Source organism: Onychomys torridus, chromosome 4 (genome assembly GCF_903995425.1).
Source record: "Onychomys torridus chromosome 4, mOncTor1.1, whole genome shotgun sequence".
Classification (NCBI taxonomy): domain Eukaryota; kingdom Metazoa; phylum Chordata; class Mammalia; order Rodentia; family Cricetidae; genus Onychomys; species Onychomys torridus.
In genome coordinates, this window is record NC_050446.1 from 68,562,475 (window position 1) to 68,574,943 (window position 12,469).

A 12,469-nucleotide genomic window follows, 5' to 3' on the forward strand; every position below is an offset into this window, starting at 1 on the left:
CAGAAGCAAGCACCTGAGTGCTGCTTGGAAATGCAGGTTCAGCTATTACAACGACAGAAAACCCTTTTAAGTTGATCAAAGACCTTAATGTAAGATCAGAAGCCATTTGAGGGAAACACAAGCTACAGATGAAAAGAGGAGTTTCTGAGTGGGACTCCGGCCTCTCAGGAAAGAATGCCAACAGTTGACAATGGAAGGCGGCATGGTGGCACATGGCCATGACCCATCCCTCTGAGGATAGAAGCAGACATAGTTTTGTGAGTTTGAAGCCAGCCTGCTGTCTATAGTGAGTTCCAGGTCAGCCACAGCTATGTAGTGATGATATCTAGCTTCAAAACATGTTTTTAATTAAAACTTTTTAAATACATGTATAGTATAGTGAATGAAAAGTGGTAACCCACTCCTGTATTCATTCTTCAAGTGTTTGCTGAGTGTCCGGTATGAAGTGGCAAAAGAACTCTTAACTATGCTACAAAAGCCCAGGCCAGTGAGCAAGACAAATACAACTGTCCACAGACAAAGCTGTAGTTCAGCAGCCAGTGTTCATCAAGCACGCATGCCATTCCCGCTAGGTACTCTGGGCACTGCTGCTAGAGCAAAGAACAAAAAGTCCTTGCCTTTGTGGGGATGATATCCCAGAGAGATGGGGGAGGCAGAAATTCCCTAACGGGAAGTGGAGCCCTGACCTCAAATGTCAGATGCTAACTACTTGACCAGGGGCTCTCAACCTTCCTCATGCTACAACCCTCTAATACAGCTCATGATAAAACCAACCATGAAATTATGTCTTTGCTACTTTATAAGTTTGCTACTGTTATGAATTGTAATGTAAATATCTGATGTGCAGGATATCTGGTAGGGGACCGCCCCCCAGGGGGTCGAGACCCACAGTTTGAGAGCAATTGTAATAGACCAAGTTCAACAAAAGATACCAACAGCAAAATTGGGGACTGGAACATAAGCCAATGCAGAGTACATAGGTAGCATGCACAAGGTCATGAGTTCACTACCCGGTACCATGACCCACAAAAAAGCTGATGTTGGTGACATGCTTGAAGTCCTAGCTACGTGGGAGGCTGTGGAAGGAGAATCACTGACCTCAGGAGTTTGAGTCCAGTCTGGGCAATATAGTAAGACACATGTTAAAAGTAAACAAAGCCTGGCCTGGTGACATAGGCCTGTAATCCTAACTACTGAGGTTAGGCAAGAGGACCATAGGTTCAAAGCTTTCCTGGACTCCTGAATGAATTCAAGGTGAGCACCAGCAATTTAGTGAGACCCTATCTCAAATTAAAAGATATGAAGAGGGCAGGATGTAGCTCAGTAGAGAAAAAGGACCTGAGTTCAATCCCTAGTATTGTTTTTTATTGTTGTTTTTAAATTGATCTAGGCAATGTGATACACATCTTTAATCCCAGCACTGGATGCATAAGCAGGCAGACCTCTGTGAGTTCAAGGCCAGCCTGATCTACTTACTAAGTTCCAGGCCAGCCAGGGCTACATAGGGAAACCCTATCTCAAAAGAGAAAAAGAAGAAAAAAAAAAAAAAAAGGAAGGAAATATTTGTTATGTTAGACTCTAGAAGTCCGAGAACTTTTCAGTCCTAAGAATGTTTTACTTACTTGGGTATGGTGGCATATACACTTGTAATTCCACTTGGCAGGAGGATCAGAAGTTCAAGGCCAGCCTTGAGTACATACCAAGTTCAAGGCCAGCCTGAGCCACATGAGACTGTCTCAGTAACAAAAATAAAAAAAGAACCTTTAAAAGCTGAATTGAAGAACAAAGGTGTTAGGTTATTCTCTGCAGTAATCGGAGAGCTCTTTGAGATGAAAAGGGAAAGGCAGGATTTGATTAGACAGCAGAGCAGTGAGAGGTCCAAAGAATTCCGGGCACAGTGTGCAAAGCAGCTAGTCTTTCCACTGGTGGTGCCTGCAGAGAGCCATGGATAGGGCAGGAGGAAGGGAGGCCTTCTAGGCTGCACATTTGGTTCAGGCCTTTACCTCCCCAAGCCTGTGTGTGAGCAGTCCACCTAAGACGTGAGGCTTCTATTCTCGGGCCCTTCTGAGATAATGAGGCTATTAAGTTGTCTGCAGGGAAGCAGCAGAGGCAGGCCTGAATCTCCAGCCCTTCTGCAGGCAGTTGCCAGAACTGAAGCCAAGAGCAGGAGCAGGAGCAGGGCAGAGGCCCAGGAAGGTTATTGCCAACACGGAGTCCAGGCTGTTTTCTTTCTTTCTTCCTTTTTTTTTTTTTTTTTTTAATTGTATTTTATGTGCATTGTCTTTTGTCCACATTTATGTCTTTGTGAGGGTGTTGGATCCCCTGGAAGTGAGTTACAGACTCACTGTGTGAGCTGTGAGCTGCCATGTGGTTGCTGGGAATTGAACTGGGGTCCTCTGGAAGAGCAGCCAGTGCTCTTAACCACTGAGCCATCTCTCCAGTCCCCAGGCTGTTTTCTTAACAGATACAGCAGATGGCTTAGAACTTGTGCTCAAGACTCAGAAAGACCTGGATTTCAGTGAGAGCTCTTTAGATGCTAGCTTATGATCCTGGTTAACTTGTGATGCTCTTCAGAACCTCTATGTCCTTGTACATATGCTTACCAAACCTATCTCACAGAATCAATAAGAGGAGGCAGGGTTCATCAGGTAGAGGCATTTGCCACTAAGAATGACACCTGAGTTCCGTCTCTGGGACCCATAGGGTAGAATCAAAGAACTGATTCCCTTAAGCTGTCCTCTGACCTCCACTGTGGCATGAGCTGTCCACCTCCATATACACAAATGAGTAAATACAATTTTAATTCAAAAGCTATGAAAATGGATATTATTGTTATTAATATTGCTCTGGGTCAAACGTGTCAGGCCCTACAGGGTAGATGGGATTGGGGTGCCCTGAAGGTACAGGTTGGCACCTAGGGAAAGCTGTGGTCTACATATGCCTTTGAGGACTGGACTGGGGTAACACATCTCTCACCCAAGCCAGGGGAGAGAGACCCAGGAATCCTTCCCAGCAGCATGCTCCCTGACCTTGGGGTTAGGTCCTCACATGATTTTATCACTGTCATATTTTCACAGCCTGACATTAAAACAGTCTGCCAGGGTGCACTGTTAGCACAAACCAACTTGGGGACGTGCTTCAGCTGTCCCAATGAAGGACACTAGTCACACGACCTCTCCAAAGAAGTTGAGTCATGTAAAGCAGCTCTTCTTTGGGGCTTTGGCTAAGATTGGTTCCCCCAAAAGTGGGCTAGAAACTAAATAGCTGGCTTCCGGCTGGCAGCCTCTGCCTGGCGTGGGAGCTGGCAGCGTTCACTTCCACCCAGCCACTTTATTTGCTATTTTAGGCTCTTCCAGCACCTTAACCCAGAGAGGCTACTTCTGGTGACAGCACCTCACACTACTCTTGAGTGCTTGTGAGCCCCTGGACAAAGTACCTCCTCATATTGCATTATTCAGTGTCCTTTGCTATAGGAACCATGGTCAGCTCTTCTTTATAAATGGAGAAACTGAGACACAGAGAGAACTTAGACTTGATCTCTGAGTCATCAAACCCAGAATGTCAGGGAAAAGGGACCAGCTCATGCCACTCGACCAGGGGGTACAGAGGAGCTTGGCGCTTCAGTGAGTTTGGACTGGAAGCTTGGCACCCACTTACCTCCCAACCAGCCAGCTTGTCCCAGCTGTTGGAAGTCAGTGAGGAAGAGAGCAGCCAACCCCCTGGGACTAGCTCGGACCCTGCCAACTCTGCTTTCTTCATCCCAGTTGCCTGCCCTGGGCTCCACCCTCCACATGGTTCTGCTCAGAGCCAGCCTGAACCAGAGTGCCTGTATTTCTCCCCAGAGGCCTTCTCTCTAGCCTGGAGGCATCGCCTGAAAGGATCCCTCCATGATCCAATAGATTTGTACAGACTCTTGTTGGCAGCAGTTCCTTGCTGGCTCCACTTCAAAGCCAAGGTGGCCAGGCTTCTCCAGGTGTTAGAGCAGTTGGCATGTTAGCAAAAGGCCTCTGGCAGGGCGGGGTGCTGAACCAACTGCTGTCCACTGGAAAGCAACACATGTGGATGACCTTGTTTCAAGGAAGGTTCTGGAAGGGTTCTGGGGTGATGGACTGGAGTTCCAGATAAGGGAGTTATCTGTGGGGATGGACAACCCAGGTTGTCCCTGTCTGGGAAGACAAAGGCAGGGAGATAGCTTCCTGCCTGCCTTTCCCACAGTTCTGCTGGAGTTGAGAACAAGAAGAGTATGCTCAATGTTCACGGGTCAGAGCATTTGTTTGGAGATGGACAGGACTACATGTGGTGTTTGTGTCTGTTTTGTTTGGCTTTGATTTAATTTGTTTTGTTTGAGACAGAGTCTCATTATGTAGACCATGCTGGCCTTGAACTAACAATCCCATTGCCTCAGCCTCTAGAGTGCTAGGATTACAGTTTATAGGGTGGGCTTTGTTTTTATTTATTTAGTTTTATTTTATGAGTGTTTTGCCTACATGTATGTATGTGTACCACATGCATACTTGGTGGCAGTGGATGTGGTGGTATTGTGTTCCCCGAAATATTGTGTGTTCCCCGAAATAAACTTATCTGGGGTCAGAGAACCGGACGGCCACAATATTAAATATGAGAATAGGCAGTGGTAGCACATGCCTTTAATCCTAGCATTTCAGATACAGAAATACCTCTGGATCTCTGTGTGTTCAAGGATATAGCCAGTATGGCGACACACACCTGTAATCTTAATACTAACCATAGAAGACCTGGAGGTCTGTACAGACAGGCAGTGACGAGGAGGTCTTGTGGCTGGGTTTACAACCAATGAGAAGGCAGAACAGAAAGTCTGCATAAAAGACAGGACACAGGAAGTAGCTCTCTTGCAGAGAGGAAAGACAGCAGCAGCAGTGAAGGGTAAGGTTTTCAGCTCTCAGCTATTGCTCTGACCTCTTGGCTATTAACTCTGCAATTGGCTCTGTGTTTCTTATTTAATAAGATGGTTACATCTACAAGTGGAGGTCAGAAGAGGGCATTAGAGTCCCTGGAAATGGAGTTACAGATGGTTGTGAACTGCCATGGGGTGCTGGGAACTGAACCTAGGCCCTCTGCAAGAGCAACAAGTGTTCTTAACCACTGAGCTATCTTTCCAATGCCTTAATTTCAAAATAAAAAAGATCTTTTTCTATTTTTAAAATGAAGAGGCTAGAGAGATGGCTTGGCAGTTAAAAGTATGTATTGTTCTTACAGTTAAAGGTATGTATTGTTTTTGCAGAGGACCCAAGTTCAGTTCCCAGAAACCACACCAGGTAGCTAATAGCACACATGTAACTCCAGCTCCAAGGGATCTCTCTCTCTCTCTCTCTCTCTCTCTCTCTCTCTCTCTCTCTCTCTCTCTCTCTCTCATATATATATATTCCCACAGATATCTTCCCCATCTTGAACTCCAATCCATCACCCCAGAACTCTTTCAGAACCTTCCTTGAAACAAAGTCATCCACATGTGCTGCATTCCTGACCCAGGTATCAGTTTCAGCCAAGTAAATGGCAGGAACAGTCAAGCTCAGTAGGCTCCCCTGCCCCCACTGAGGCTCCACTCTGCCACCATACTGTGCCATCTTCAAAGAGGGCTTGGTCTCTCTTCCTTAGCAGTGCCCATGTCTATGGAAGGAGCAGCCATCTCCTACTGAGTATCATGACCACCCTTAGGTCTCTCATGTCCAAAAGAAAGGATCAAGAAATGTTTCTGGCTGGGTAGTGGTGGTGCACACCTTTAATCCCAGCACTTGGGAGGCAGAGGCGGCTGGATCTCTGAGTTTGAGGCCAGTCTGGTCTACAGAGTGAGTTCCAAGATACCCAGGGATACAGAGAGAAACCCTGTCTTAGAAGGAGGAAAAGGAGAAGAGGAGGAAGTGGTGTTTCTGGCACAAGCATGACCAGTGATTCAAATGTAAGCCTAATTCTTGGAATCCCAGAAGTACTGACATCAGACAGCAGAGAAGACCCAAGGGCCAGATCCCCATGTCCAGCACTGTCTCTGTGAGCAACACACAGGTAAGCCCATACTCCCAGTGACTTTGGCCTGACCAGGTGACAGGCACACATTCCTGACCCACAAAGTTGAAAGTGCTGCTTCGGGCCACGAATTCTTCTATGCTAACTGCTCAAGGTGTTTCCTCCTAAAACAGCAAAGCCATCCTGAAAAGAGCAGCAAATTCCTGGAGTAGATAAGAACTGGAAGAAGAGAGAGGGAAACTGTGGCCAGGATGTAAAAGAAATAAATATTATGTATCTGAACCATTGTCTCTCTGGCTGCCAGCAGGTCGGCAGTCCCAGCAACTAACTACACAGCAGGGTGGATGTGGGGTTAACACACAGCTGTGTGCATTAAAAATAAACAAATAAATAAAAGCTGTACTAAAATAAAACCTGAAGCTTAACACAGTAAAAGAAATCAAAGGAGGCTAACGTTCTAATCAAGAATGGCCTCTCAGGTTAGAGGATGGCTCAGTGGTTAAGAGCATTTGTAAGCTTTATACCTTTGGTTCTCAGCACCCTGCTAAACCTGCTGTAACTCCAGTGCTCAGGCACCTGTACTCACGTGCACATACCTACACACAGACACACATAACTACAAATAAAAGAAATCTTTTTTTAAAAAGCCTCTGACAGAAAGCTGAGCCAGTTCTGAGGTGGAGGCAGAGTATAGCGTTTTGCCCTGTATATAGTCTGGGGTTAGCGAGGGCATTTTCCTACAGTCCAGAGAGGGGCTGGCAGGATCTGCTTGGAGCCTCTGGGAAGCGGAGTCTGCCTGAGGAGCATGCTAATGGGAGAGAAATGCAAAGAGAGGTAACTTCTAGAATTAGCAGTTGTGATGATGATGATTGCACCATGATCTCAGTATACTAAGCCACTGAGTTATGTATTTGTAATGGGTTGACTTTGCAGTATTTTAGTTGCATCACAATGACTAATAAAGATACAAATCAACTATCAACATGAGGCCCTAGGATCCAGGTTAAGGATAGAGGCGGCGCCACTCAAGGTTTCCTGGGGTGAGGCTGAGCCCAGTGCTCTCCCGAAGCTACTTGCTGTTGGCCTCTAGGGTGCTTGGCCATCCAGGAGTAGAGCAGCAGGGACAGGGCTGCCCCTTCTCTCCTCCTGAGGTGGCCCTTCTTCCCTGGGTTTTCCTGGTGGAGGGCCTTCTGCCCCTTCACGGATCTTCACTAAGCCCAGACCGTGTCTCTACTCCCTCCCATCCAGGCAGGCTCCCTCAGCGCCCTGGTTCCCTCTCCCTCCCTCTCTCTCTTCTCAGGTTGTGTGAAATCCTGGGAACCATTGGGTGGGGTGTGTCAGTTAGTTCCCGGCACTGATGTGGCCCTCAGCGCCCTCTGGTGGCCCTCGCCACTTCCCACGCTGGCCCCAGTTTTCAGCAGCTGGTAGTGGAGGCAGGCTCCTTCTTCCCAAGAGATACCTACCTAAGGAACAGTTAGAGCTCTAAGATATACACGGGAAAGAATAGAAATGAGCCCCAGAAGCTAATGTACAAGCTAATAAGCTAATGCTAGTGTTTCTGGTGTGTCTTCTTCTTCTTCCTTCTTCTTCTTCTTCTTCTTCTTCTTCTTCTTCTTCTTCTTCTTCTTCTCCTTCTCCTCCTCCTCCTCCTCCTCCTCCTCCTCCTCCTCCTCCTCCTCCTCCTCCTCCTCCTCTTCTTCCTCTTCTTCTTCTTCTTCTTCTTCTTCTTCTTCTTCTTCTTCTTCTTCTTCTTCTTCTTCTTCTTCTTCTTTTTTTGTTTTTCCAGAGAGGGTTTCTCTGTGTAGTACTGGCTGTCTTGGAACTCACTTTGTAGCCCAGGCTGGCCTCGAACTGTCAGAGATCTGCCTGCCTCTGCCTCTGCCTCCGAAATGCTGGGATTAAAGGTGTATGTCACCACTGCCTGGCTTTTAGTGTGTCTTTTTATTACTTTTAGAAAGGGTCTCTAAGTAGCTCTGGCTGTCTTGGAACTCTACATAGACCAGGCTGGTGCTGGCCTTGAACTCACAGAGCTGCCTTTGTTTCTCCAGTGCTGGGATCTAAGGCATGCACTTGGCTTCTTCCTCCTTTTGAAAGAAGCAGTGTGACCTAATGGAAACACTCGGCCTTTGGTGTCATACAAACTCACAAGTTATATGTATACTTTAGTAAGCTGACTCCTGTGGGATCAAAGACCCTCAGGTACAAAGGGAAAGTAACAGGTCCAACATCTTCTGGTGCTATGGGATGAAGTTTAATGAAGGTAGTTAAATACTATGCGTAGTGCCCACTGTGGATCAGGGTGCTCAGTAAACCATTCCTGTCTCTACTATTGTTCTCACAGCTACCTAGGAGCCCTTTTCTGTCTTCAGGAATATACACCTAACCCCTAGTGCCTAACTCTAACCCTAATCCTAGCCCTGCTTTGCACAATTCTAAGACAAGGGTACTTACTACTCAAAGAGTATTCTCCACAAAGTCCCTTCTCTAGAGTAAACACCACTGACTCTCAAGCTGATCCACTTGCCAGTTTGGAGACCCTCTGATGCAAGGAAATAGAGATTTGGAAAAAAATACCCCAAAGCAAAACTAAACAATTTAAAATAGGAAGAGAGAGAGAGAGAGAGAGAGAGAGAGAGAGCGAGAGAGCGAGCACTGGAGAGATGGCTCAGAGGTTGAGAGCACTGACTGCTCTTCCAGAGGTCCTGAGTTCAATTCCCAGCAACCACATGGTGGCTCACAACCACCTGTAATGAGATCTGGTGCCCTCTTCTGGCCTGCAGACATACATGCTGTATACATAATAAATAAATTAATTAATTTTAAAAAGGAAGGAAGGGAAGGAAAGGATGGAAGGAAGGAAGGGAAGAAAGGAAGAGAGAAAGAAAGAAGGAAGGAAGGAAGGAAGGAAGGAAGGAAGGAAGGAAGAAAGCAAGCAAGCCAGAAGGTCCCTGTCAGAAACAGATTGGAGGCCCAGCTCACTCCAGTGGAGTAGTTTGGCACTCTGCCTGGCACATGGCTAGAGCCCAGCAAGTGCTAACTTCCTTCTCTTCCTGTCCCCCTTTAGCTACATCCCTGAGCAGAGTATGAACATGACCTCAGTGTGATCTCTTTCCTGATCAAATGGTTTCTCCTTGAGGGTACACAGTAGGAAGAGCGGAGACGGTACTTGCAGTGGCCTCCACACTAGCTGATGTGTGTTCTCTGACCCTCTGAAGTGCAGAACTGCCCACTCCCCCCTGCCCCCAGTCTATCTTCCATGTCCCAGAGTGGAGGTGCCTGTCTCTGCTGTGGCCATTTGGTAGCTTATTAAATCTCAGCACCCCTTGCCAAGACCCCTTTAAACCTCTTGGCTGTTCTTTTTCGCCTTTTCTGACCAGCAGTATTTATTCGGAACTAAATGGTCCTCACTGCAGAATGAAAGGGTTTACTGCTTAAGGATAGGAAAACAAGTCTTGGCTGCATTACAATTGCACCCGCTCTTTGCTGCCTGCAGCCCACTCTGCCCATGCTCCATCGACTGGTGCCACTGAGCCTGCCCTGGGAGCTTGCCCTGGGAGGAGTTCAGTTGATGGAGAAGTGAGGTGATTCTAAGAGGAACTTGCTTTGGGACCCTTTACCCAAATATGCTGCAGCCCCAAGGGAGACTGGAGGCCTAGAAACAACTTGTTTGTGCATAATCTTTGTCTGTCAGCTTGGCCTTTTCTCTCCTCGAAGGCACACATGTGTAACGTATTCTCATCTCTCACTCTCTCCCTCTTTCCCCTCAGGATCGTGCTCATGGATGATGCCATGGACTGCTTGATGTCTTTTTCAGATTTCCTCTTTGCCTTCCAGATCCAGTTTTATTATTCAGGTAAGAATGTTCCAGGCCCCATGTGGCTTTTGTCAGGAACCATGCCTCCCTTTCTCACCCTCTTTTCCATCTGTGTGCCTGGCACACACATTTCTCTTCCCCACTTCCTCTAGGGTTACTCTTCATCATAACCCACCAACAGGATGTCTGACTTACACTGGTGGTCACAATATTCAATCTGCGAGCCTATTTCCTCAGTCTCCTAAAGATACTGAAAAAACACTTCTTCCAGTCAGCACACACACACACACACACACACACACACACACACACACGCGCGCGCGCGCGCGACATTTAAGTGGGAAGAGCAGTAGAGCATCAACAGCACTCACTTATGAAACCCTTACTGCCCCCTAGGTGCACACTAAGGACTAATCTGTTCACTAGTCCTAAGAGAAAAGCTTGCATAGTTAGAACTCAGACCTGTGCTCTTAGCCACTCAGCCCTTGACCATGTGTGGCACATCTTTTACCATACTCATAGTTTTTAATAAGCACACAGCAAACCAGAAACAATGGTGCATGACTGTAGTTCAAGCTACTAAAGAGACAGAGACACAAGGGTCATTAGTCTAGGAGATCAAGGCTACCATGGCAACATAATGAGACCTCATCTCTAAAAGAACAAGCATCTCTCCACACACACACACACACACACACACACACACACACACACACGAACGCATGCGCGCGCGCGCGCACACACACACACACACACACACACACAACTAGCTCTATGTCACTTCTGCTCTGCTTCCCAGTTCTTGTCGGTTGCACCCTTAAGCCCCTCTGACTTAATAAATGGAATAAAAATAGATAAATAAATATAAATGTATACAACTCATATACCAAATTGAATTTTGGGTTTAGAAATTGCTGCATCCATAAAGAAACTTGTTAAAGTGTGCTTTTCCAGTAAAAAAGAAAGCTGTCTTTGAAGCCTAGAAAAGCCTTCTTGCCAGCCAGTGCCCTAGTCAGCTTTGGCCTCACTTAGGTGCCACATTCTGTTTACTTGATTGCAGCCCAAGGGCTGTTCAGGCAGGAGCTAGAACCTGGGGTCACACCACCTGCTCCGAGCAGCACCAGCATCTATGTCTCACTTCTTGGGGATGGAGCAGCCATCTCTGGGAGAATTCCTCTCTTCTAACATGCACACACAGAGGAGAGAGAGGAGAAGAGGGAGGGGGGGGGAGAGTGGGGAGAGAGGGAGAGAGGGGGGGAGAGAGTAGGGAGAGAGAGGGGAGAGAGGGAGAGAGTAGGGAGAGAGAGGGGGAGAGGGGGGAGAGAGAGGGGGAGAGAGGGGGAGAGAGAGTGGGGAGAGAGTAGGGAGAGAGGGGGGAGAGGAGGGAGAGAGAAGGGGAGAGGGGGGGAGAGGGGGAGAGAGGGGGAGAGAGAGTGGGGAGAGAGTAGGGAGAGAGTAGGGAGAGGGGGGAGAGTGGGAGAGAGTAGGGAGAGAGGGGGGAGAGGGGGGGAGAGTGGGAGAGAGGGAGAGAACAGGCTATAAGTCATTGTTTACTAACAATGGTGTGACTACAAAGCTTGAAAACCACTTCAAATGATTACTAAACTAGCAGTGTGCAGCCCTTCTTCCTCAGTGGTGTTTGTCTGTCCTTCCTTTCTTTCAAGGTATTTTGAGTACGCTAAAAAGAGGCCCAGTTTGGGAAGTAACAAAGGTACTTCCTGCAGCCTCCAACAAGCTTTCATGACGAAGATGGTCTCATGCAATGGGGCTAACCAGTGAGAATGTACATGTGTTCACTTTTACTTACAACATTTAACCTGTACCAGCACAGTATTAGGCACTGGGATAGGAGGTATCAGTAGGGCATGACCCCTGCCACTGTTCAACATTCTTACATTCCAGCAAGGAGACAGAAAAACAAATAATTACATAGCAAACTTGTCGTTGGGCAAATGAATCAAAAACAATAGGGTGCTCTGCAGGTCTGCAGTGGGGCCCATCTAGTCGAGGAACTGACGCAGGTGAAGCTCATAGGAGTGTCATGTGTCATGAGGGCAACAGTCCATCACCTCAGGTATTTTCGCATCTGCACCGAGGCTAGACAGAGCTGAGCTATCAGAGAAGGGAGGACATGGTAAAGAGATGAAATATGACCTCCTTGTCTAAACTGTACCTTCCCACCCCTATGGTACCAGAATTTTTGGACAGTGTGGCTGCCATCTATCAGGACTTGCTGTCAGGGAAGAACCCCAATACAGTGATTGTGCCAACATCATCCAGTGGGCAGCATCGCCAGCGACCCGTCTTGGGCGATGCTGGTATGCTGGACGGCGTAGAGGCATCACTGTTCTACCAGTGCCTGGAAAACCTGTGTGACCGGTACAAGTACAGGTAGGAAACGGGCAAAGGCCCCCTCAGCCCGGGGTCAGGCTGCTGGTCAGGAACAAGTCTCCAGCAATATATTTGGATGGGTTCAGGGTTCCAAAATTGAAAACATGGCCCTCTGCCCCCAAAGCAGGTGGCTCACACAGGAGCACTTTCACCCAGGAAGAACTAGCTGTGGTGACTTGTTTACTAGGGAAGACAAGCCTCACCTTCTTGGAAAGGAAACATTTACTGTTCCAAACCTTTCCACAGAAAGAGAAGGTGAAACTG

General features: G+C 47.4%; 1 protein-coding gene across 3 annotated transcripts in view; it reads left to right on the plus strand.

Annotated features, from left to right (window-relative positions):
* Nucleotides 1-12,469, plus strand: part of C4H11orf49 (chromosome 4 C11orf49 homolog) — a 163,529-nt gene that overhangs the window by 141,165 nt on the left and 9,895 nt on the right. For all 3 annotated transcript variants that reach the window (XM_036185254.1, XM_036185255.1, XM_036185253.1), the window contains exons 5-6: nucleotides 9,768-9,853; nucleotides 12,010-12,205. In XM_036185254.1, the coding sequence (XP_036041147.1) occupies nucleotides 9,768-9,853; nucleotides 12,010-12,205 (282 nt within the window). The remainder of the gene's footprint in view (nucleotides 1-9,767; nucleotides 9,854-12,009; nucleotides 12,206-12,469) is intronic.